Raw genomic sequence first — 24,751 nt, 5'->3', positions numbered from 1 at the left:
TTACTGGGGATAATTATAAGACTCCTTTCAAGGAAGCCTTGGAAATAAGGACAAGTTTTTTAAATTTAATATTCGTAAGACATCTTAGTAAATAAATTATTTATTTATGTGTTCAAGTGGTTTCTCAGCCATATTCCTAACTAGATTATCCCACATGTAAACAACAAATAGTTTTACAAATACACACAACAGGGACAAAAAGTGGTGATTATGCTTTTAATGAAGGGAGGTAAAAACAGATCAACACAAAAGAGATGTTTTATAAATTCATTAGCACAGTGATAGATATAAATTACATTTGGGTATGTATAGTGTGTTAGATTTTGAAAAAGGACACAATTTCCTGCAACCTAAGACATTGGAAAGTTGTTTTTATCCACCACCTGTATTGCAATACTTTTACATGGTACCTGGGGGATTAATATGAGGGCTTTTTCAGCTGTGTGTAATCTGAAGCACTCCAGTGAAGCTACACAGCAGTGACACTGTGGGACCAGGAAATCTTATGAGTGTCCCACAGAGAAACTTTAAAGCATGGATGTGACTTTAAGGATGTTAACAAAATACCAAATAGTTTTCATAAAGCGTCAATAAACACCCCAAGGCACAAGTGTTGAAGTGGCCTGTTCACGTCGGTGTCACCGCATTGTACTGTGGAGAACAGGAGTGCTGCGCTTGTGGGCAGGGGCTGTTGACTTTGTCCCTAGTTAGAAGCACCAGGTATCACGCTCAGCTTCCACTGACACAGGATGCACCAGTAATCCGCAGGGTAGTGAATGGTTCAAGTTTCACAATGTGCCTTGCCTTTTTGCTCTTGGGCCTGTGGGTCTGCAGAATATTTTTGGAGAGGCAAAGACTACCCTGAAAATGACCCTGAACAATGCAGAGCCGTTTTAAAAGCATTTTAATAACGGAGAAAGAAACAAAGAAAAATTTGCTCAATTTCAAGTGAAGAAACAACATAGGGCTTATAACATAGGTTAAAATATTTGGTAGTTAACGTCAAAAACTGCCCAAGATGGGCCGGCTCCGTGGCTTAACAGGCTAATCCTCCGCCTTGCGGTGCTGGCACACCGGGTTCTAGTCCTGGTTGGGGTGTCGGATTCTATCCCGGTTGCCCCTCTTCCAGGCCAGCTCTCTGCTATGGCCCGGGAAGGCAGTGGAGGATGGCCCGGCCCGCATGGAAGACCAGGAGAAGCTCCTGGCTTTGGATCAGTGAGATGGCGCTGGCCGCAGCAGCCATTGGAGGGTGAACCAATGGGAAAAAGGAAGACCTTTCTCTCTCTCACTATCCACTCTGTCAAAAAAAAAAAAAAAACAAAAAAAAAACAAAAAAAAAAACTGCCAAGATGAACACATAGTTTGGGAGATAAAAACCCACTATATTGGCAAGGCTCATTATTTGAGGCCATTGATAGAAGAAAACCCACAGGGCAGGGAAGGTAGCTAGCTTTAGAACAGATCAACACAGTTGATTCCAGAAAGGTCTCATTTTCCAGTGACAGGGTTTTAATGTACTTCTCGCGACAACCCAAGCTAAGCAGCCAAGGAAGCTTGTGCGGGCCTATCCACCAGCGCTGCCGCTCCAGTGTGGGGGCGAGTCAATCCTTCTGTAAGAAGGAGCGGCATCCTCTCAGCATCGACCAACAGCCTTCTTTTACGCGGGAACGTGGAATCTGATGACTTGTTTGTCTTCGCTAGTTCAAAATCAGGCAGGAAAGGAACTAAGCTGACAGTTCAGACCGAGAAATGATTTGGCAAGCTGCAGTCACTCAGCGCATGGGGTGTGACCACCTGCAGGGAAGCTGCTTGTGGAGCCGGCCATTCCTTCACATCTGCAGAGAGACCCACAGGGACAAGTCACTTGTCTGGAGAACAAAAGCAAATCCCTCACCTTCAAACTGACTCATTTCTCAGTATCAGGATGGATTCCATAGATCTGAGAATTCTAGACTTACACCCTGAAAGGTCACTTTCAAATACGCGCTTTCTTAAGCAAGTCCAACTGAGACATCCGAGCCCCCTCCCCGCATCCGCAGTGGACAAAGTACAGATTCACGAGTAAGACACGTTTCTGTCCTAAGAGCTGCGACACTGCAGGACACTGGTGGCCCGTGCCTACCTGCAGAGGAGTTCGATACAGCCACTTTTCCTTGTCAACTTTAAGCTGCATACAGGCAAAGAGATCACAGACTGCTGGGAGGCCGTAACGGTCTGGGCTGAAGGGTCGCTCCTCCCGTAGGGGTGAAGTAAGTAAGACTTCCTGCAAGAAAATGAGACAGGTATGCTGCCGTGGGACCGCTGGGAGCCCCGAGACCAACGCCTCCCCAACACTCTGTCTGCAAAGACCAGAACCAAGACCAAAGATGACAGAAGTCTTTTTCCTTAAATAGTAAAGCGAGTTGCAGTTTTCTGGCACAAACCATTCGTTCTGAATAATCCCACATTTCCCATTCAGTTGCCAACTAGCCACCAAACTGAATGTCTTAGCCAAATTTAGCACTTAACACATTTAAGGATCTGGCCTCTTTCCAGAACTCGACTTCCCTTTGCTGACATCTGTGCTCACCTGAGCCTTCTTCCGCAGGAGCCACTTATCTTCCCCAGAGGCTAGCTGGCTGAGGTCACCCGTCTTCTTTCTGGGCAGGACCCAGTCAGCAGCGTTAAAGGGACAGCAAGATGTGGCCGCCTGGTTTGTGAGCTTTTGCTGGCCAGGCCCGTCTGCAGTACCAGGCTCTCTGCGGGAGGGCCTCATGAGCCACTCTGACAGGGGACTGTTCTTTATGACTTGGAAGGAACCGGTGACTCTGGACGGAGCCGCGGCCTTTGGTGCCGTAGCCTGTGCCGCCTCCTTTCCGGAGGGGCAGAGCCACATGCTCAGGGAACCTTTACAGGCCCCAGGGGCAGGGGCGGCCTTGAGCTCCACAGGCACCCCATTCTTATCCTTTCCTTCCTTCTTCAGAAGCCACTGACACAGCGCCTCCTTCTCACAATTCTCCTCACACACGCACTCTGCGAAGCTTGCGCAGGGCTCGTTGGCTCTGCACACCTCTTCCACTTTATACGGGTCCTGACGCTTCTGGACGAGCCAGTCCTCCGTGATCATGCTGGGGGTGGACAAAGGCTTCTTGGCCTCCAGGTGGTCGTTCAGGCACTTGAGGCTGCCCAGGTTTTCAATCTCCACGCCTTTGGGCTGGTTGCCTCCACAGTTGGAACAGGAGTCGGGCTTGGCAAGCCAATCATTCACACTGTAGGGCTGCTGGAAGACCTGGACCAAGCGCTTCGCCTTCTCGCTGGCTTCCCAGCTGCCACTCTCAGGCTTCTGCAGCGTGGGCGATGCCTGGGGAGTCAGCAGCCAGTCAGACAGGTCCATGTCCTCCGGACCAAGCAGCTCCCCATCTTCCACCTTTCCGACTTCCGCGGAGACGGTGCTGCCAGCAGGAGGGCTGTGGCGCTTTTGGAAACTTGGCTTCTCGGGAATTTCCTGCCGACTCTTGAGGAGCCAGTTTTCTAAGCCCTTCACGTCGCCCCAGACGTTACTGAAGGAATGGCAGGCTCTGGCGGGCGTCTACACGGAAGCACACAGCATTAGTGCGTCAGGACAACGCGGACGGCTTTGGGGACTCTGCGTTCACTGCCTCGCCTAACGTTTCTAATTTAAATATAAAGCCAAGGGGCAATGGATTTCTGTGTAGGTATTAAAAAACATGTGCTACATAAACTATTTTCTGCAGTCTGTAAAAAACAAGAATGGAAGAGGCAAACGATGACAAAGTAGTCGTGGCCCGTGTGACAGAAAAGCGGCCGGTAGCCACGAGACCATGAATAAAGATGACAAAAAAGGGCAAGCACTACGATCTAGGGAATCATCACAAAAACCTCACAAACGTGAACACGCACAACCACCTTAGAAGCAAAGGCACCCAGCAAAAAAAGCAAAATCACTATGCCACGTCAAACTCAGGAAAAAACTTGCAAGTTATCAGTGAGGTTTCTGCTGGTGGAAATGCAAATGTTCTCAACTTCCTGGAAAGCCAGACTGGCAGTCTTCAAAGGCACACAGAACAGTAATCTAGGAACGCAGTTTCTCAGCGTTCATTCCTAAGGAACTAATCAAGAGTGTACACAACTGGCTTTAACCTTTGTTATAGCTAGAAAAACTAGGATTTAAGTTATAGCCAATCAATATTATATACTACTACAGACTTTATGTGAGAAATTAAATGACAGAGGAATATATTTTGTGCTATACTGGTGAAAAAAATATTTTTTTTGGACAGGCAGAGTTAGACAGTGAGAGAGAGAGAGAGAAAGGTCTTCCTTCTGTTGGTTCACCCCCCCCCCCCAAATGGCCGCTACGGCCGGCGCTGTGCCGATCCGAAGCCAGGAGCCAGGTGCTTCCTCCTGGTCTCCCGTGCGGGTGCAGGGCCCAAACACTTGGGCTATCCTCCACCGCCTTCCTGGGCCACAGCAGAGAGCTGGACTGGAAGAGGAGCAACTGGGACAGAACCGGCACCCCAACCGGGACTAGAACCTGGGGTGCTGGTGCCGCAGGTGGAGGATTAGCCTAGTGAGCTGCGGCACTGGCCAAAAAAATCTTAACAAGACTTATAGATGTGGTTTTTTTAGAACTATATTTAGGCCGGCGCCATGGCTTAACAGGCGCCTTGTGACGCTGGCACACCGGGTTCTAGTCCCGGTTGGGGCGCCGGATTCTATCTCTGCTATGGCCCGGGAAGGCAGTGGAGGATGGCCCAAGTGCTTGGGCCCTGTACCCGCAAGGGAGACCAGGAGAATCACCTGGCTCCTGGCTTCGGATCAGTGAGATGCGCCGGCTGCAGTGCCATTGGAGGGTGAACCAACGGCAAAAAGGAAGACCTTTCTCTGTTGCTCTCTCTCACTATCCACTCTGCCTGTCAAAAAAAAAAAAAAAAAGAACTATATTTAAAAGCATACCAATGCATAGGAAAATGAAGTTCATAAACAAAAATGCTTTTGTCTTCATATTGGGATTGTGGGTTTGTGGTTCTTTTAAATATAAAGTCCTTTATTTCCTAACTTTCTAACTGTAAGAAAGCAATCTCAATATCGTAATTAAAGTTATTAATAAGTGTATTGCCAGACTAAAAAAGTAGCTACCCCCACCGGCTACTCCATGCACCAGACAGGATGAAGGCAGCGACAAACCTGACTGTTCTCCACGCTCTGCTTTTGGCTAAGCCAGTCCTGGAGGTTGGTGCTGGGTATGTAAGGAACTTGACAGCCACCAGCAGGTTTGCTTCCAAGGAGCCAGTCACTGAGAGGGACAGCTGCGGTGCGGGATGCAGCCTTCTGTCAATCAGACAATATTTTGACGTCAATGCAGTAGAAAGTTCCCCTGGAGAACAGCAGCCTCAAGCTCTCTAATCTGGGCTGGCCACTGACCGGAGAGGCACATGCCTCGGCCATGGCTCCATTTCTACTCCTATGAACTGAGGAGCACAGCGGAACTCCAGGATTCTTTAGTCACACTGCCTTTAGAGGTAGATCGCAAAGAGTGAACCCCCAGCAGTAGGAAAGCTAATGGTAATTTCCCATGAATCGGTTAACAACAACTGCTTTCTCTGTTATTCAACACCTATTGGACAGATTAATTTCTACTTGACATTCAATCTCAAGGGAAGTAGTCAACTGCACAAACTGGTGGCTTTTTGCAAATAAACAGCAGAAAACAAAATCCAGGGATGATTTACTCAAAACCGAAAGGGACTGTAAGCCAAGCAATGATTCAGTTATCAAAAAGAAAATGATTTTTACCTGCTCTGGCATTGGGATGTGGCCTCTGTTCTCCTGGAGGAAACCAGTGTTTGATGAACTAGCATGAGCCGTCAGGTGCTCAGGTATTTGCTATAAAAGTTAAGGCAATTTAGTCACCCTGTTTATGCTTCCACACCAAGAAGAGAAAAGGAAAATCACAGTATAATTTCTCAAAGTGAAAGTACTGAGCAAAGAATTGCCACTGCACTACTACTGTTCATACTATATCCAATAGCCTACAACACAGCTGTAACATCCGAGTTCTATTCACTACATAACTATCGTCAGGTCAGAAATCTTCACCAGAATTGGGATGTTACTACTCTTAACGTGACCTGAATGAGAGACCATGTTTGATTTTTCACTAAAGGCCAGTCAAGCCATAGATTTCCTAAGAAATATGCCAAAAGCATTAACAGAGATACAGAATCAGCTACAAAGATGACCAGTGATTCAATCACCAGACTCTGAGAACTACCAGCCTAAGAGTCTATTAACTTTATCGGAGTACGAACTTTCTGAGAAGAGAAAGTCACTACTCCAATTTTATTTTTTTTAAAATGACTATCTGTGGAAGGCCACGGGCTACAGGCCCCCTGCAGCATGTGCGGTCAGCACTACTCACCATGGTCTTGAGCGATCCAAAAGAAGTGATGTTCTGGCGCAGGGCGCTTGTGTCTGCTTCAAAAAGCAGGACAGTCGAATCTTCAGGCTTAAGGGTCAAACTGCCCAGTCTGGGGGGAAATAAATAAACAAAAAATCTAAGGAATGCCTGTTCCAACATCAAAACAGAAGTTAAATTCTAATTTTAAATGACTGCATGTTTCTAAGAAACTCAAACACTGAATACTAAATTAGGTATCACCAAGTGTCATAATAAAGTAGGTTGATCTTATAACAAGAATAGAGAATGTGGTGCAAACACAGTAACTCACAAAACTGACTTTACTGTATCAAAATCAAGGACATAGAAAACAAGCCACAGCGTCCTCACCTCTCCAGACACACGGAGACTTGATTGGCTAGATCTTTGCTTTGGGTGCACTCCAGCTGATGAATGAGACAATTGAACTGGCCCAGTAACTAGAAGAAAAATGAAGTCACATAGCCACAATGAAACTCAAAGCACCAGGTATAGCCCAGTTCACAAACAGCACTTGAAATTGAACATGTAGGTAACGTGCACTGACAGTGCATTGTGAGGAAGACATTCTCTGGAAACCAGACACCATGCTCAAACCAACCGCAGCCATGCAGTCCCCTTACCCAATACAGCTGCTGGGCCTGCTGCTGAAGCGTCTCCTCTTTAAGCTGATAGATGAGGTCTACCTGTTCATACAGCCACACCTCGCGGCTTCGAAGACATTCCAGGTGACGGCTGATGCAACTGTGGATCTGAGCCTTGACCTGGGATAAACACACACGTGTCAGCTTCACTGGGGTCATAAAGCCAAAGGATGCTATTTTTCCACAGAACTATGAGGGTCTTACACTTTCTGCGATCACAAATCCTTTGGATTAATCAATGATAGCTATAGTGCATCTCCCCAGGAAAAAGGCATATACTCAATTTTGACTGTAATTTTTAAGATCTGTTGTCCCAAAGGCAACCCACAGACCCACCAAAGCCTTATAGACCCTACTTTTAAAGAATCCCAGGCCAAAACATGGAACTGAACCATAAGATCCTCCCCCGGTATCCCTGCCCCCTCAGAGGATCAGGTTAATTTTGGGTGTCCTACAGCAAGCAAGATAAAATACAAAGATGGGCCCTCCAGGAGACACTGAACCTCGTCAACTTTCCATATAGTTTTAAACCCTTTCGTCAGGATGCTAGCTAAATAGCCGGCCCTCATCTCCTCCCATCCCACAAAATGAACAGTCCTCGTACAGTAAGCCAACTTAGTAAAAAGAGCTGCCAACACACGTCAATGGCTAACGTCCACAGTGTGGAAAGTTTAAGGACAATTAAAAATTTATGTTTCTGAAAGCATAAACATTGATTCCAATGGGAGCTAAATATAGATGTCCAAGGGGAAAAATCAAAACAGCTGTAAATGATCCATGAGAGTAAGAAACTCTGTATTTTGAAAGTTTTATCTTAGAGACACACACACACACAGCTCCCACCCATCTGCTGCCTCACTCCTCAAATACCCACAATGGGTGGGGCTTGGCCAGGGCCAAAGTTGGGAGCTGGGAACCCAATCCAGGTTTCCCAAGTGGGTGGTAGGAATCCAATCACTTGAACCATCAGTGCTGCCTCCCAGGCTAGAGTCAGAACATGAAAGCAAGCATTGAACCCTGGCACTTTAATATGGAACACGGGCCTCTTAACCAGCACCCTAACCATGGGGCTAAACATCCACCCCAAAAACTGTATTTTAAAAAATATTTTGGGACCAGTGTTGTAGCACAGTGGGTTAATGCCCTGGCCTGAAGCACTGGCATCCCATATGGGCGCTGGTTCTAGTCCCAGCTGCTCCTCTTTCTAATCCAGCTCTCTGCTATGGCCTGGGAAAGCAGTGGAAGATGGCCCAAGTCCTTGGACTCCTGCAACCACGTAGGAGACCTGGAGGAAGCTCCTGGCTCCTGGCTTCAGATCGGCACAGCTCCAGCCATTGCAACCAACTGGGGAGTGAACTAGCAGATGGAAGACCTCTCTCTCTAACTCTTTCAAATAAATAAATCTTTAAAAAAGTAAATAAATAAATAAAAAACATCTTGTCATGTGTAATAAAGTTGTGTTTCAAGATCAAGTTATACTTGTTCTATACACCTACTGAAGAATACCACTGGAACTAACGGATTTCATTCTGACCTGCCCCAACAAGGGAAGTCATTTAGGGGAGCCATGCCACCAACAAGTTAGATGATGGCGGCATGCTGAAGGCCATCCTGTATCCATTCCTGTATCCATCAAGAGGATGCAAACCAACAGCACACAGCTCACTGACTTCATTCATTTTGTGTTGATGACCATGCCTGGCACAGGGACCACACGATGAGCAATCACAAACGCATGCTGGGGGCAGGCACTTTAGCCTAGTGGTTACTACATCAGCGACCTGAGTTCAATATCTGGCTCTAACTCCTGACGCTAGACTTCTTGCTAATGCAGACCATGGGATGGCTCAAATAATTGGGTTCCTGCTACTTTCGTGAGAGACCTAGACTGAGTTCCCACATTCCAGTTTTGGCCTGGCCCAGACCCAGCCATTGGAAGCATTTGGCGAGTGAATCACCAGATGCAAGCTCTCTGTGTCTGCTCTCTATCTCTCAAATAAATAAATCATTCTTAAAAAGTACATATTGAACAGAGTGCTCGAGAGTAAGGCTTTCAACTCCTCTAGGAGCTGCCTTATTTTCCCTTGGGATCAAAGGCACCAAGGTACCAGGTAGCTGACTAGGATTAAGCAGACCACACAAGGTATGGGGTACAACTTCTTGGCTGGCACGCAGCAGCCAAGTCCTTGACAATGCTCTAACCAGCCTTGTGCTACCAGCCCAGACAAAGGAGGAGAAAAGCACATGTCACACCTCGCGCAAGTTCTCTTTAATTTGCTGTTCAGCTCGGAGAACGCCACCAATGGCAAGTTCCAGGTCCCTCCGTGCATCACTACACCTCAAAAGGGGTTCTCTATTACTGGAGCAGCCACTCTGGTCCTGTGGGGTATTCATTCTGCTCACTGTTCCTTTAAAAGAAAGAAAAAAGCCAAATATCATAATTACAACCAAAACCCACCTTTCAGTCACCCCGTAAGTGATCATCCCAACCAGCGCCCATTACTAACTGCTTTCATTACTTCCAACACAAGGCCAGGCACACGGCATACTCCAAAACTACAGCTCTTGTCCTCTACCCCTCCCCTGCTGCCATAAAATTCTACAAATCAGCGACACTCTACGAGTAAACAGGTGTTTCTAAATCCTACACACTGTGTGACTGACAGGGCACGGGGTCTAAAGACGCAGGCAGACCATGAGAGCCAAAGTTTCCAAAATCACAAAGTCCTGTGAGGCCTGTGTTCCCCTCTGAAGATGTAGAGATGGAGGAGCCAGAAAACACTGGGAAAATAAGCTGCAAAGCAGATACAGGTTTCCAACACTGCTGAGAACAGCCGCGGCCTGTTTACTGGGAAGAGCAGATTTCTGGTTTTCTCTTTTAGGGTTTTCCTTTTCATTTAGAAGCACCTAGCAATGACTTTCAGAGCTAGAAAGCACTCAAGCGCATAAATGACAAAGTCGCTTCAGATGATTCTGATATAAAGGAGGCCCTGAGACAAACTGGCTTGGGGAAGTGCAGAGTTCTCTCACACACTCAAGTACATGGGAGATGAGAAACAGAAACAGAGCAGCATGGAGTGCCGCCCATCTTGAAACTGGTGCACAAAAGTGTCCGTAAAGCAATGAAGGAAAGCAGGACCAAAGCTGCGGGAAGCCCAAGTTCACGGTTATTCCAGCTAGATCTAGAACCCAGGCCAGCAGAGTCCACTGTGGCCCAGCTGGGGTCTCCACGCCCTGTAACACCAAAGTTACTTCCTTCTGGACACCACGTCTCTGGACAGTAGGAATCTGTGGTAGGAATGGCATGCTATCTTTGTGGACAAAGGGATACTTTTTACATAGCAGTCAACGTGTGTAGTGGCATGTCCAGTTTTCCCTAATTACTTGCATGAAAACACAGAAGTCAGACATTGTGTGTGGAGGGAACATGGCACTGTGACACAAACAGATCACAAAACAGTTTCTATAGGAGCTGTTAAATCATATAAAAGGCAAACTTTCTGCATTAGAATGGGAGGAGACTAGGCAGCAGAACAAAATGTTTTTAAAGGATGAAATCCTTAATTGAAAGGCAGCTCCATGAGAGTTAGCAGTGAGCTAGGTCTGAGGGCAAAATAATGCACATGCCATCTGAGTGCTCTTACTGAAGTGTGGCATTTGCCACAGGCCCAATCTGTTCTGTTTATTACATTAAATGTTTTTGTTTTGTTTTTTGACAGGCAGAGTGGACAGTGAGAGAGACAGAGAGAAAGGTCTTCCTTTTCCATTGGTTCACCCCGCAATGGCCACTGCGGCTGGCACACCACGCTGATCCGAAGCCAGGAGCCAGGTGCTTCTCCTGGTCTCCTGTGTGGGTGCAGGGCCCAAGCACTTGGGCCATCCTCCACTGCACTCCCAGGCCACAGCACTGAGCTGGACTGGAAGAGAAGCAACCAGGACACAATCCGGCGCCCCGATCAGGACTAGAACCCACGGTGCCGGCGCCGCAGGCAGAGGATTAGCCTATTGAGCCGCGGCACCGGCCATACATTAAGTTTTAAACTTAGTTCTGAGCAGCACTCTGGAGAAGAGGGGACTAGAGAAGGGAAGGAGGCCTCCGAACCCAGAGAAACTTCACCAGCACCAGTCTGTGCGCCGAGATAAGAGACATTTCTGGGAGGACATGATTACTGTTCTCAAACTCACTGAGCTGTCAAATACAAGGGTTAGATTTGCTCAGAAAGGGACTAACAGAAGACATTGTAGGCACTGTATGGAAGAACTTCCTAGTAACCCTGAAGACAATGACCGCAGAACAGCCAGCGGCTGAGGGCCCCTAGGGACAAAGTGGACTCTGCGCCTGGCCACACCTTCAAGATGAGGAGCAGGTGCCCAGGTCAAAGCTGGGACAAGGACACAGCAGTGACCAGTCCCAGCATCAGAACCAAACAGGAAGCAGCAACTCAACAGGCTTTCTTTCCACCGCCTCAGCGAAACATTCAAAACCAGGAACTGGGGAGCTCCCAGAGACACCAAGACAATGAAGACTCAGGACTTTGTAACTTCCCCTCCTGAGTTCTGTGCCCTCAGCTTGTTTGCTCAGAAGGTCTATGGAGGACGGGGTTCCCTAGTCGGCTCTGCTGGAAGCCCTGTGGAAATGTTTTCCAACCCCGGGCCGCCCACACCAGCTGGGTGACTCGGCAGCTTCCTTTTTCACACTGTCAGTGCCTGTTTTAAGCAGAAGGTGTTGCATGGGTGTGCACTGGGCACACTGCAGGGAGTCTAAACACCACCTGCACGACACAGGTGAGAGGCAGCCTCTGAGGTGCAGCAGGAGGGTCACCTCCTTAGAGCAAGCTGCTTCCCCCTGCACTCGCATCAGCCATGCAAGCTATGTCTAGCATGGGTCAAACATGTGAGCCAACCTTCTCCATCTACGACAGATTTCCCTTTCTCAGGTCTTCAGCATCTATGTGGAATGCCACAGAGGCTGACAGTGCAACATTAACCAACAAAATCCAAGTGCTGCTTCACAATGTCAAGAAACCCAACACATGGGGCCGGTGCTGTGGTGTAGTGGGAAAGCTGCCGCCGGCAGTGCCAGCATCCCATATGGGCGCCGGTTCTAGTCCCGGCTGCTCCACTTCTGATCCAGCTCTCTGCTATGGCCTGGGAAAGCAGTGGAAGGTGGCCCAGGTCCTTCCCTGCACGTACACGGGAGACCCAGAAGAGGCTCCTGGCTTTGTAACGGCGCAGTTCTGGCCACTGTGTCCAACTGGGGAGTGAACCAGCAGATGGAAGACCTGTGTGTGTAACTCTGACCTTCAAGGAAATAAATAAATCTTAAAAAAAAAAGATCCCCAGAGCTGTAGTATGGGAGCCAACAGGTGTACAGTGCCTATGCATTTCCAGGTCCCCAAAGCAGCCCTCTCCAATCACGGGAACTCCACACTGGGAAGGGTAGAACACGGCACACACACTGGATTTCTCCCTTATCAGCTATGGACAGAATGTAGGAGGAGATGCTGTGTGTACAGAGGCTGGCCCTCCTGTCCTGTGATGAGGAGGAAGCCTTCAGAGCTGGAGGCAAGAACCCCATCACACAGAAAAACTCCCGGGACAATGAGCTGCAGCTGAGTCCCTCTATCAAGGAACCGGTTCACGTGACTGTTTGCGGCAGGCTCACAGCCAGCATGGCAGGCCTGGTCGTCAAGAGACCACTCTGGAGTCTGATAAGCCTGAGTTCTGTCTACGTCTGCAAGCTCGAGACTCCCTGAGCCAGTCAATTAACCTCTCTGGACCTCAACTTCTTCTGAACAATGGAGACAAGAGTAGTGCCAAAGGACCAAATTAGAACCATTTGAAGACCTTAATTAGATTCAGGCACCACTTCATCACATAAAGTGGAAGCTCTCTGATGGGCTGAGCAGAAGAGGTTGGTTTTATGGGCTGGGAAAGGCTGAGGACAGCAAAACGAAAAGAAAGGACTGATCATTTCCAAGTTACTTTCCTTGTAGAAAAGGCGAGAGAGATACGCCAGCAAGAAAACAATGGTTAGTTAACACCAGATTATTTCAGGTTACCTCTCTGGTCTAAGGATCAAAGCAGAGGGAACTTCACTACTGAACCAAAGAAAACCGGTCCATTTGGATGTTCCCTAACTCTCATTTCTTGGCAGGCCAAGCAACTTCCTTTCAGCTTGAGAACATGGAACTTTAGCAGGGATGACTACATGTTGATTTTTGGCCTCGTCTGTTGTGGCCTAGTGCCGGAGACTGGTCAAAAACAATGGCCTCCAGTGACTTGGACACAGAGGGCTGCAGGGAGGGTGACGTGAGCCACTCCCCATCTAGGAGCACTTCGCCCAGCCTCTGAACACTGAGGGTTTGGGTCAACGATGGCTGCTTAGGAATTCCCCCTCAGGAGTATAAAACACAGCATAGAAACTGGGGGCAGGAGGTCAGGGGGTCTGAAACGAGAAGGCCCTGAGTTAGCATCCTTTAGTCACTACTCAGAGCTCTGACGTTAGACTACTATTTGCTCCTGTTGATCCTAACTTCCGAATCCGTTCAGTGAGGATATTAATATAGACTCACAGACTTAGGGGGAAGACGTGGTGCTTTGATAAATATCAGCTTTTTCTCCATTTAACAATAAAAAACTCAACAGTCTAAAACACTCTAATATAACCAAGTATACATACTTTTGCCAGTTCTGTTACCCGTAAAATGGGACCAAATTCTATCTGAAAAACTCAAATCAATAAAAACTTACTCAAAGTTCTACTTCACATTTATAATCCAAACTACTCAGGGCCGGCACTGTGTTATAGTGGGTAAAGCCGCTACCTGCAGTGCCAGCATCCTATATGGGTGCCGATTCAAGTCCCAGCTGCTCCACTTCCGAGCCAGCTCTCTGCTATGGCCTGGGAAAGCAGTAGAAGATGGCCCAAGTCCTTGAGCCTCTGCACCCATGTGGGAGACCAGGAAGAAGCTCCTGGCTCCAGATCAGCCCAGCTCCAGCCATTGCAGCCAATTGGGGAGTGAACCAGCAGATGGAAGACCTCTCTCTGCCTCTCCTTCTCTATGTAACTCTTTCAAATAAATAAATAAATCTTTAAAAAAATAATAATCCAAACTACTGCCTACCACCTCCAAGTGAGGGTTGTCTTAAATGTTTATTTTTTTAGATGAAATTAGAAAGTTTAGCACTTTCTAAAACTTCCCTGCCTCTAATTTCAGTGTGGGGCAGGGGGTGGTTGTTAAAAGGAGGGAGAGATAACTCTGCCTGTCCAAAAAAAAAAAAAAAAAAAAAAAAAAAAGAAAAAAGCACACACCCTCAAACAGAACCTAATGTCTCCTCAAAGAGGAGTTCTACAAACAACATATACCATACTTATACTATGGTTTGCATGAATACAATTCCGAAGTTCAAAGATCATGGAACCAAAATTGAGCAATTAACCACAAAGCAAGCTAAGTTATTATCATATGGTTTAACCAGAAAATTTCCAAAGAGCTCTAACCGCGTGTGACCCACATGCACCATAATTTGAAATTGAAAACCAGAGTATCGGTTGATTGCAGCACCCTCATTTCGTAAATGAAGCCACAAAGGCCCACACAGTTTAACTGACCGTTCTAAAGGGCCAGAGCTGCCACGGGTAACACTGGGGCTTTGAACTAAGGCTCCCAATGTCTAGTCCCAGATTCTGTACCCAAGAGCAGCGTGGTCTTCCTGTACTGTATTAATAAATTTTCAGTTGCCAACACTCCATCTTAAAATGAACATTCTAATGGAGTAACTCCCCTGAAGATCCTCAGTCCACATTCACACTCCTCAATAACTCACAAAGGATCAGAACCTTCTGCCTTGGATAACTCTAACAAGGGCCATGAGCACCATGATAGGCTCAGAGAAAGGAACCATTGCCATTTACCAGTGCCAAGTGGTTAGGACAGGCGCAGGAGCCCACGATCCAATATCGGCACCATGGAATGAAGGCTTGGACTAGGTCGTCTGTAGCTCCACCTTCCAGCTCTCACACTCTTTGCTGTCTGCTCCCTCCCCACCAGCACCCCCCTCCGAGATCTCCAATCTGTACTTTTCCTGGAATCCAACTTACTGGTAAAAGGCCAAGCTGGTCAGAATCAATCTAGGACTTAGTAAACTCAAAATACTGTCAATTTGGTTTTCTTTCATGCAACAACCTACATTAGGCGGTTTATACAAATCTTCAGTAAAAGGAATTGTAAATTGGGACCAGTGTTGTGGCAAAGCAGTTAAAACACAGCCAGCTGCTCCACTTCTGAGCCAGCTCCCGGCTAATGTGCCTGGGAAAGCCATCCGGAGGATGGTCCAAGTGCTTGGGTCCCAGCACAGGCATACAAGACCAGGTAGCAGCTCTGGGCTTGGGCTTCCATCTGGCCCAGATCAGGCCACTGTGGCCATATGGGAGTGAACCAGTGGATGGAATCTCTCTCTCTCCCTCTCTGTAGCTCTGCCTTTCGAATAAAATAAATCTTCATTAAAAACGTTATAAATGAAAAAGACAGTAATAAATTGCGATTTCTTGAGACTTTTTTTTATCCCCCCCCCCCTTAAAGGACGGTTGTTTCTGATACCATAATGCATTAATTCAAGGATCATATGGCTCTTACCCTAGCCCCGGACACCTTTAAATTCATCAAAACAAGCAGTTTCCAAAATCCAGACCTAGTTCTCTAGTAACTCTTTAAAAGCCACACAAACAGACGTTATGGATCAGAGATCAGATGCGGGAGCACCTTCGCCGTCGGCCGTTTCGGGGTGCTCTGACACTGCGGGCCTTACTGCGCCCCGCTGAGTCTGCCTCCGTGGAAGCTGACCGCAGAACTGCAGCTCGGCCTCCCCGGTTCTAGGACCTAGAGAACGGCTGGCTGGCCCAAGCCAGGCGCCCCACCGTGCTGGCGGCACTCAGCGGCTTTGCAGGCGCCCGCCACGCCGCTCCCAGCCCCCGGCCCTGCGCTCTCAGAACTCGCAGCCGACCCTCGCCCTCCCTGGCCCGCCCCTCCGACACGGGGAGCCGGCCCGCGGGCTCGGCTGCGGCCGCTGCGCAGCCCGTCCTACCTCTCAGGTCGGGTCCCGGCCGTACCAGCAGCCCGGCCAGCCACAGGACGCCGTATTTATCCCGAAGCCGGGTGCGGAAGGCCCAGCCCTCCGCGCGCCCACGGCGGCCGCCGGCGGGAGCGCGCACGCCGGGGGCGGGGCGGGAGGCTCCGCCTACAGGACCGCCCGGCTGCCTCCCCAGCCCCCTCCCGGCCGCTCAGCCCACCTGCTGCAGCGCATCCGCGCCCTAGGGCTCTGCTGCGACTCACTGGGGCAGTGAGGAGGCTCCTGAACGTTCCTAGCTGCGATTGTCCAAGAGTACCACTGTCAGCCAGCGGGGGCTCAGCCCTCGGCTTTTCTCAGAGGCATGACGCCCCCTCGCTTCTGTGACGTGTCTACCCGCACCCCACGTGTGTGCGTCAGGCTCACACGCAACCCACGGCGGGGGGGGGGGGGGGGCCCTCTGCCCTGTGCCGTCTTGAACGCCCCCTGGATGCTGTTCATGCAGCAGGCGTTGACTGAGAGCCCCCCCCCCCATGCCAGCGGAAGCACCGTGAACACGCAGGGCGACCTTCACGGGCTCGCACCCAGATGTGCGGACAGGCTGCCATCTGAGGGCTGCAGCGCGCAGGGCAATCCTATGGCCTGCAGATCTTCGCAGGCTACAGGGTGCTTACCCGTCAACTTCTTAAAGTTTACTTAACTGAATGGCAGAGCCTGGGGAGGGGGGGCGGGCGGGAATATATCTATTCCATATGCTGGTTCCCTCCCACAAATGCGCGCCAACACCTAGGACTAGGCCAGGCTGAAGCCAGGAGCCAGGAACTCAATCCCGGGCTCCCACATGGGTGGCAGGGACCCAAGTACTGGAGCCATCAGCACTGGCCCCCAGGATGCTCATTACCAGGAAGATGGGTCGGAAGTGGAAGAGGGAGGCAACCCCTGGTATGGGGAGGTGGGACGGGAGTGCCCCAAGCAGCAGTTTAACCCACTGCATCACAACACTTGTCCCTCAGACAAGTTTCCAAAGGTCAGATACGTATTCCTGCAGCTGCATCCAACGCTGTTTCCTAAATTTCAAGAGTACAGCAAAGCCACAGAAGTAGCAGAAGGGAACACAAAGGGCCGTCACCACAGCTGAGCACCCCTCAGATTTTGAGTGAACAGAGCTGGTCAAGGCACCTGCTTTGTCTGTGATGTACACTGTTATCGGGGATTCCAATTCAGGCATTCATTATCAAAAATAATGAGGAAACAATTTCTGATTCCAAATCCTCCTTGGATTACGCATTGTGTGAAGATACAAATGAATGATTTAATTCAACAGTACACAGGGCCAGCAATGTGGTGCACCACACTAAACCACCGCCTGTAATGCCGGCATCCCATATGGGTGCCCATTAAGTCCCAGCTGCTCCACTTCCGATCCAGCTCCAGGTTGGTGCACCTGGGAAAGCAGCAGAAGATGGCTCAAGTTCCTGAGTCTCTGTCAATCATGTGAGAGACCCGGATGGAGTTCCAGACTCCTGGCTGCAGCCTGGCCCAGTCCCAGTCATTGCAGCTATTTGGGGAATGAACTAGCAGAAGCTAGTTTTTTTTTCTTTTTTTAAAAAAAGATTCATTTATTTATTTTAAAGGCAGAGTTACAGAGAGGCAGAGGCAGAGAGAGAGGGAGGTAGAGAGAGAAGTACAGAGAAGGAGAGAGAGAGAGAGAGGGGTAGGTTTTCCATCTGCTGGTTCACTCCCCAGATGGCTGCAACAGCCAGAGCTGCACCAATCTGAACCCAGGAGCCTGGAGCTTCTTCCAGGTCTTCCATGCAGGTGCAGTGGCCCAAGCACTTGAGACATCTTCTACTGCGTTCCCAGGCCATAGCAGAGAGCAGGATCGGAAGTGGAGTGGCCAGAACTAGAACCTGTACCCATGTGGGATGCCGGCACTGCAGGCGATGGCTTTACCCACTACCCCACAGCATTGGCCCCATAAATAAATCTTAACAAAAAAACAAAGGATAGGTGATGAAAATTAAAATGTTATGGTGCTTTGTACTTTATGTCAATAGCTAGAAGGAATTAATTCTTAGTCTTAAATATAACTGACACAAAAAATTTCATCTTTTTTATGTGCCCTTTAAAATGGTCACAGTGTAAATACAAAAGCAACCTTGGTCATCACCTCCTTATGCAATGGTCTCTATTGCCACTCTCCAGGATCCTGACCTCTACCCCAGCACACCAAGGCTCTGGTTATATCACCACTTAAATCCCACTGACTTAAGAGTTTCTGAGTCATCTGCGTTTGTTCTCAAGTAGCTCACATTATCTTAATGATCTGAGTCATCAAATATCACACAAACACAAAAAGATTAGAGAGGAAAAAAAACACAAAAATCTATAATTATGCACTCAGACCATTTTTCACGTATCTTTTGTTCCCTTAAGCGTCATTATTTTTCCTTGTGTCATTATGAGACAAGTTCTAAAGGGAAAAAATCTAAAGCATTTTCTCTCTGTTCTGCTTGAAGAAGTGCTATTATGCCATCTCAAAACAAGACACATCTATTCCCAGCCCACATCTAAAGGGGCTCTCCAGCGCCTCTCTGCTGCCTACAGAATAAAGCGCACACTTCTTACAAAGGCAGTAAGGCCTTGAGTTTCCTGAATTCAGCCTGACTCTGCTGCTGTCTCCCAGAGCAGCTCCTCACCCTGACCTGTCGGCCAGTTGTTCCAGGCAGAGTCGAGCGGGGCTCATCTTGCCCAGCTTCCAGCTTCACTCACCGTTCTCTTTGAAAGAGAGTCAGAGAGAGATCTTCCATCCACTGGTTCACCCCCAAATGGTCATGATGGTCAAGGCTGGGCCAGGCTGAAGCCTGGAGCTAAGAACTCCACCTGGGTCTCCCACGTGGGTGGCAGGGGCCCAGTACCTGAGCCATTTCCCATTGCTTTCCCCATGTGCATTAGTAGGGAGCTACAAGCACTCACAGTGCCGCTGTGCCACACAACACCTGTGCTACCTGTTCACTTTCCAAGACAGCAAGCACCACTCTGAAGTCTCTCGTGACCTAGCACTTCCCTCTCAAGGTTTTGGCCAAGAGAGCTGAGCTGCTGTCTCCTCATGCCCACTGTAATCTGTACAGGTTTCCAGTGTGACCCCTGTAACTCAAGCTACCCTTCCTGTCACATGCCTGCTCCCTTCACCTAAGAGCTCCCCCAGAGAAGAGATCACATCTTATTTGGCTTTGCACACTCTACTGCTGAAAAAACAGCCTGGCGTGGGTGCCTGGGCTTTACCAATCCCCTTCACATCCTGTGTGTGTCACCAGATCAACTTCAAGAGAACGACATCCCTGGCGTTCTACAACGCTTGGCCCCAAATTCAACAGAGGCTTCACACATGTGTGGTAAATGGGTGGATGAACACATGATAAATGAATACTCAAGCTCACCCACGGTAAGTACAGTACATTCTGCTATAAACACCACAGATAATCAACTTGATGTCCAACTAAGGCCTGTGCTAACTCAAGAAGGCTTTCAGAGGAGGAAAATGGTTCTTACACAACTATTCCCTTTTTTTTTCCAAACAAGACAAACCTGGCAAGGATGTTGCCATTGAAACCATGATCCCAAGATAGGTTCTGCTAAGTGTTTTTCAGGCTGCCTGACCCACAAGGCTAAGCTCCATGGATTCACAAGCAGCAGCAGGTTTATGAGTTACAGGGGAAACAGTTACTATATTTACAGGAAACTCTTGGCTTTGCAGTGCCACAGAAACTCCAAGGGACATCAACAAAACTGAGCCTACACCCCAGCTTCAACTTGAAGCTTCTCTTCACAATGGCGAGGATGTTACTTATCCACCGTCATAGGAATATTATTTTATCTCTGATTTTACATGGCAAATATCTTGAGGTTTTTCCCAACAGAGGCAAACAAGTGATAAAATATTTTCCCTCCTCCAACGCCTGGGGGACCGGCAATAATGCAAAATGAAACTCAAAACATAACTGACATTATGTTCTTTTCAAAGCTGTAATCAATAAAGTATTTAAAGACTTAACTTCTTATCTGCGTCCAGACTGGCAAACAGAAACCTTTTAACCTCTGTTGTTAGTTATCTACTCTGGTGTACATGCAAAATCCCAAGTTCTATATCACTGGTTCATGGATTAATGGTTGGAGGATTAAGGGTGGAGGCTTGATCCGACCCCAGTGCCTGAGGCGGGGCCTCTGGGAAGTGGCTTGGGATTCAGTTGCTAGGCTGGAGTTGCCACCATCAGTGATGATGGCTCTATCAAGGACGGACCACCCACGGGAGGATGAAGTATATGTCCCCTGCCTCTCAGCTTCCTGTCGTCATTCCTCTGCGCTTGTTCCTCCTTGGCCATCCTTCAGCAGATTCCACACTAATGGGAACTTGGACTGTGGCCCTCCAAACTCTAAGCCGATAAAAGTCGTCTTCTCTGCTGAGTGGTTCCTCTCAGGCATTTAAAGCAACAAAAAGCTAAGTAATTCAGTATCTTTTTGGAAAGAGTGGATGATTCATTTATGTAAAGCACTTGGGATAGTAGCTGACATGCAGTAAGAGCTATATGTGCGTTTACTACGTTAATATGCTTTATTATTCTCCACGGTATTTATCATAATCCGACCTGTGAAAGCCATGCATTTCTGAACCTCCCTGCAGAAAACACACTAGGTTTATAAGTTCTACATCTAGTTGACTATGTGCCCATTTTTTTTAATATGGTATATATCATGTAGTCCTCACAAACCTTAAAGGTACCATCATGATCAGTTAAAAAACCCACCACTGAGGCCTTACAAGGTTAAAGACATCAGGTACAGCCGCACGTTTCCAGGCTCATCCTGAGAGCCCCACACTGTCGGGATGGCGGGGCGGAGACAGTCTCGGTGACCGTGTCCATTTACTAGCAGTTAGGCACCAGCTTTTACTTGGCAGGCAGAGGGGAGTAGCTCCCTCAGGGTAGCAACGCTAATTCTATAGGAGAAAGCAGATACCCAGAAGCCTTACAGGTGTGCTTATGGGGCTGGGCCACACCTGGAGCTGTTTACCTAGTTGACAATTACAAGTCCCCTCATCAGGAAGTGTGCCCTGGGTGGGGGGGGGACTCTGCTGTCTGCCTGCAGTCAAGTCATATATGGGGGTCTCAGCATGCTGAGCCCTTGACCTGGGTTTCTCCCATGGGACATGGTGTGCCATGCCCTCTTAACCTGCAGCCGGCGCATCTCACTGATCCGAAGCCAGGAGCCAGGTGCTTCTCCTGGTCTCCCTTGCGGGTACAGGGCCCAAGCACTTGGGCCATCCTCCACTGCCTTCCCGGGCCATAGCAGAGAGCTGGCCTGGAAGAGGGGCAACCGGGATAGAATCCGGCGCCCCAACCGGGACTAGAACCCAGTGTGCCGGCGTCGCAAGGAGGAGGATTAGCCTGTTAAGCCACGGCGCCAGCCTAAATATAGTTCTACAAAAACCACATCTATAAGTCTTGTTAAGATTTTTTTTGGCCAGTGCCGCAGCTCACTAGGCTAATCCTCTTAACCCTCTGCATGGGCTAGGCAGGCACAGGATCACCCACATCTCCCCCTCTGTTTTAGGGCAGATGATATGGCCAAAATCTCAGCCAGTAGAGCAGCCTTTCTGCTTAGCATGAAAAAAAAAAAACCACGATCAATAAGCCACAACCCGCAATAATCAATGCTTCGGGATGTAAGCAAAACTTCATGGGTCCCCACCAGTCATCACCCAGGCCCTGTGTAAAGGTGGTGACTACCAGGGCAGAAACGCGGGTAGCGTCAAGCTTTAGAATTTGTTGGGTTAAACTGAAGAAAACTGCCCATCCAAGAGCCCCGACACAGGCTGACAAGGTATGGGACCAAGTTTCCCAGTCTAAGACAGGCACGCTGGCTGTGAAGCCAACGTCACACTGGGGGTGCACGGTGTGCCAAAGCAGTTCAATCTGTTTCTGATGTGACTCCAACCCCTGTTCTAAGGCCAGGATCACTGTTTTGATCTGACCGGTGGCTTGGTTTTGGGTAAACAGGGGAGTGGCCGTTAGCTGAGTTCACCGGTGCAGCTGTTTGAGCACTCTGGACGAGGGAAACGGTGGCGACAGCCGCACCAGCTACTGCAGTGACAATGGGTATAACAGAGCGATGATCAGTCCAAGGGTCCTCTTAGTCCGCTCTACCAGCTGCCTGACCGCATCCTTGAAGGGCTGGTCCCAGGGTCCGGTCCAGTTACTGTGTGCCCGGACAGAAAGCCAGATCACTGAGGCCATCCTGGAACCCAGCCTGGTCACCGGCAGCCTGAGAGTTTAACGTCAGGGCTGCACAGATCAGCACCACCAGCAGCGGGCCCATTGGACTGGGGGGCGGGGACAGGCATTGGGCTTGGTCCACCAGACCCCTGAGGTCCTCCATGTCACCCGATGTTGGGAGGAGGCAGGCCTCTTCCTTGTCTCTTCATGGGTGGCTTGTTTAGGGAAAGGTGCTGAGTTGGCTGTTAGAGGGTTGGCCTTTGGAGACTGGGGTCCAGGGTTTGACATTTCGGGCCAGTATACACACAGGCTGAGGAGCGATCTCTGGAAAGACACAAGTGAAACCTCTTCCCATTGTTATAAGGGGATCCGGTCCCCTCCATTGTTGGGTGGGCGGGTCCTTCCATTGGACCTGGGGCAACTGGGTTGGTGAGAGGTCTCCAGTGTCTCACCACTGGTGGCTCTCCAGAGGGTGAGACTTGTTAGAAATTTAAGGTGGAGAGAGCAAAAGTTAATGGGCTTGCCAAGAATTAATCACAGAGCCGAGTCAAAAGCTCCTAGCCGCACGCACCACGTATCAATGACTCACTGAAGCGCTAAGGTTTTATGTCATTCAAATTATCGAGTGTTTAAGCTCCAGACTGACTGACTGTGACAGCCTCTGAGAATACAATGGTGTGACCTTGCCAGCTAGAGGAGAAGCTATTCACCAAGGATAGAGCAAAAAGTAACCAATTATTTGGAATAAGGGCCTGGGCGTTACCAGTCCAGGTGCAACACCAACGACCAGTGCAGAGGGTCCTCCGACATGCCAGAGGAAAGCTCTAGAATATACTAAGAGACTCTCAAAGGGGGAAGGCGCTCAAGTCGGGAGAACCCAGAGTGTTTTGAACCCCTCCCCCAGCCTTTTGAGACTGCAGCGCAGCTGATTCAATACAACGGGAAAGGTGTGGAGAGTGCTACCTAATTCCACCTCTTCTCTGCCTGACCCCACCCAACGTTCTACTTACAAACACCTGTTCGCCCAAAGGCAATGCAAAACCAGAGAGATTCGCTGAGACACAAACCATCATACAACTTGAAATACCAAGGATTTTTTTTTCCCCCCACCCTGATACTTGGCCAAGGACAAAGGCGCAGCCACAGAAGAGTCGGGGCGGAAGTCAACCGTGCTAGTCTCTGCCTCTCTCTCACACTCAAATCAACAAATCCGCAACCTGGCAATCGCCAAACGAGCCAACCAAGGAGCCTGCCTGAGCCCCAAGGCAGGAAAGGAACCTCAAACAGTGCTGGCTTCCGATTTCCAAATGACCAAGCAGGCTTCCCAAAGTCAGTGACCCGCGGTGACGCTCCCCGGATTGGAAAGTAACACGGAAAGTCACTCCGCGCTACGCTTCACGGCCCCCGTGCCTCCCTCCACGGTCCGAGGCCGCGCACGGAGCTGTGACTGCTCCCGACACAGGAATCTGGCTGTCCGGTTCTCTTCGCTGCTGGTAACCTCTCCACCCAGAACATTCCGGGCCCTGAAGAAATGATTCTCCACGGCATGAATCAGAGTGCGCACGCCCTGCTCCTCGGCTGTGACACGGACCGAGGTCACCCCGCTATGTGGGGGAGAAGCAAAGGAGACGGCCCCGAAACCAGTTTTTTTTTTTTTTTTTTTTTTTGCATTTCCACCTGACGAGCTAGGCTCACGTGAACAGGCTCTGGGCCAGAGCCCCAGGCCCGAGCGACCGGGAACTAGGGGCTGTCACCGCAGGGGCTGGCCGTGAGGGTGGCTGGGGGTACGGGGCCAGGCCTGAGCGACCGGTAGCCCCAGGGAGGGCGCGTCAAGGGCCAGCGAGGCCAGGCCAGGCCCCGCCGGTGGCCTCGGGCCGGAGACGTCGCCCGGAGTCGGAAGCCAGGCCCGGGCCGGCGGCGGGCAGGAGGCCCAGCCCGGCAAGCCAGCGGTCACCGCACCCCCGGCGCTCCCGCCCCGCCGGCCACTCCCGTACTTACCAGCTGCGAGCGCCTTTTCGGGGGATCCGACGCGAGCTTGGGTTGACGGAGACGCGGCTCCACAGAAGCCGAGGGCTGAAAAGACAGAATTCTCGCGAGAACGCCACTTTACTCCCACGCCTCTCGCCGCCCGTCTGACACTCTCGCGAGAACTCTGCCCGAAGCCCTTGGCTGCCCTCTAGGGGCCGCAGAGCGCAGATGCACCCTTGCTGCCTGCCCTTAGAGTGTCCTTTGACTTCTTCGCCGAATAAATCAAATTAAATGACGCCAAGGTTTCTTGTTTTTGAAGGCAAATGCTGCACCCTGCATGGGATCCTAAGTGGTTCTCT

General features: G+C 49.5%; 1 protein-coding gene across 2 annotated transcripts; it reads right to left on the bottom strand.

Annotated features, from left to right (window-relative positions):
* Positions 1–202: 202 nt before the first annotated feature.
* Positions 203–24,531, bottom strand: NCOA4 (nuclear receptor coactivator 4). 2 transcript variants are annotated; one of them, XM_062215171.1, is made up of 10 exons: positions 24,423–24,531; positions 9,337–9,491; positions 7,063–7,203; positions 6,791–6,879; positions 6,422–6,530; positions 5,797–5,886; positions 5,188–5,331; positions 2,570–3,568; positions 2,123–2,263; positions 203–1,835 (listed from the first exon to the last, which is right to left on the bottom strand). In XM_062215171.1, exons 2-10 carry the CDS (start codon positions 9,475–9,477, stop codon positions 1,830–1,832), a joined length of 1,860 nt encoding a protein of 619 aa, XP_062071155.1. In that variant the 5' UTR covers positions 9,478–9,491; positions 24,423–24,531; the 3' UTR covers positions 203–1,829. The 2 variants fall into 2 exon arrangements, with proteins under 2 accessions (XP_062071155.1, XP_062071156.1); XM_062215172.1 differs by lacking the exon at positions 24,423–24,531 and adding an exon at positions 16,171–16,261.
* Positions 24,532–24,751: the final 220 nt, after the last annotated feature.

The sequence above is a fragment of the Lepus europaeus genome, chromosome 17 (assembly GCF_033115175.1).
Source record: "Lepus europaeus isolate LE1 chromosome 17, mLepTim1.pri, whole genome shotgun sequence".
In the NCBI taxonomy this organism is placed as follows: domain Eukaryota; kingdom Metazoa; phylum Chordata; class Mammalia; order Lagomorpha; family Leporidae; genus Lepus; species Lepus europaeus.
Note: the sequence above shows the minus strand (reverse complement) of the source record. Positions and strands in the feature narration are given on the sequence as shown.

Bases quoted from the DNA above. Each gene is read 5' to 3' on its own strand.
- NCOA4 (XM_062215171.1), bottom strand. From the start codon at position 9,477: ATGAATACCCCACAGGACCAGAGTGGCTGCTCCAGTAATAGAGAACCC. The intron at 5,332-5,796 runs GTAAAAATCATT...TCTGATTGACAG, and splicing joins ACATCCCAATGCCAGAGCAG to AAGGCTGCATCCCGCACCGC. The intron at 3,569-5,187 runs GTTTGTCGCTGC...GCTTCCGTGTAG, and splicing joins AGAGCGTGGAGAACAGTCAG to ACGCCCGCCAGAGCCTGCCA.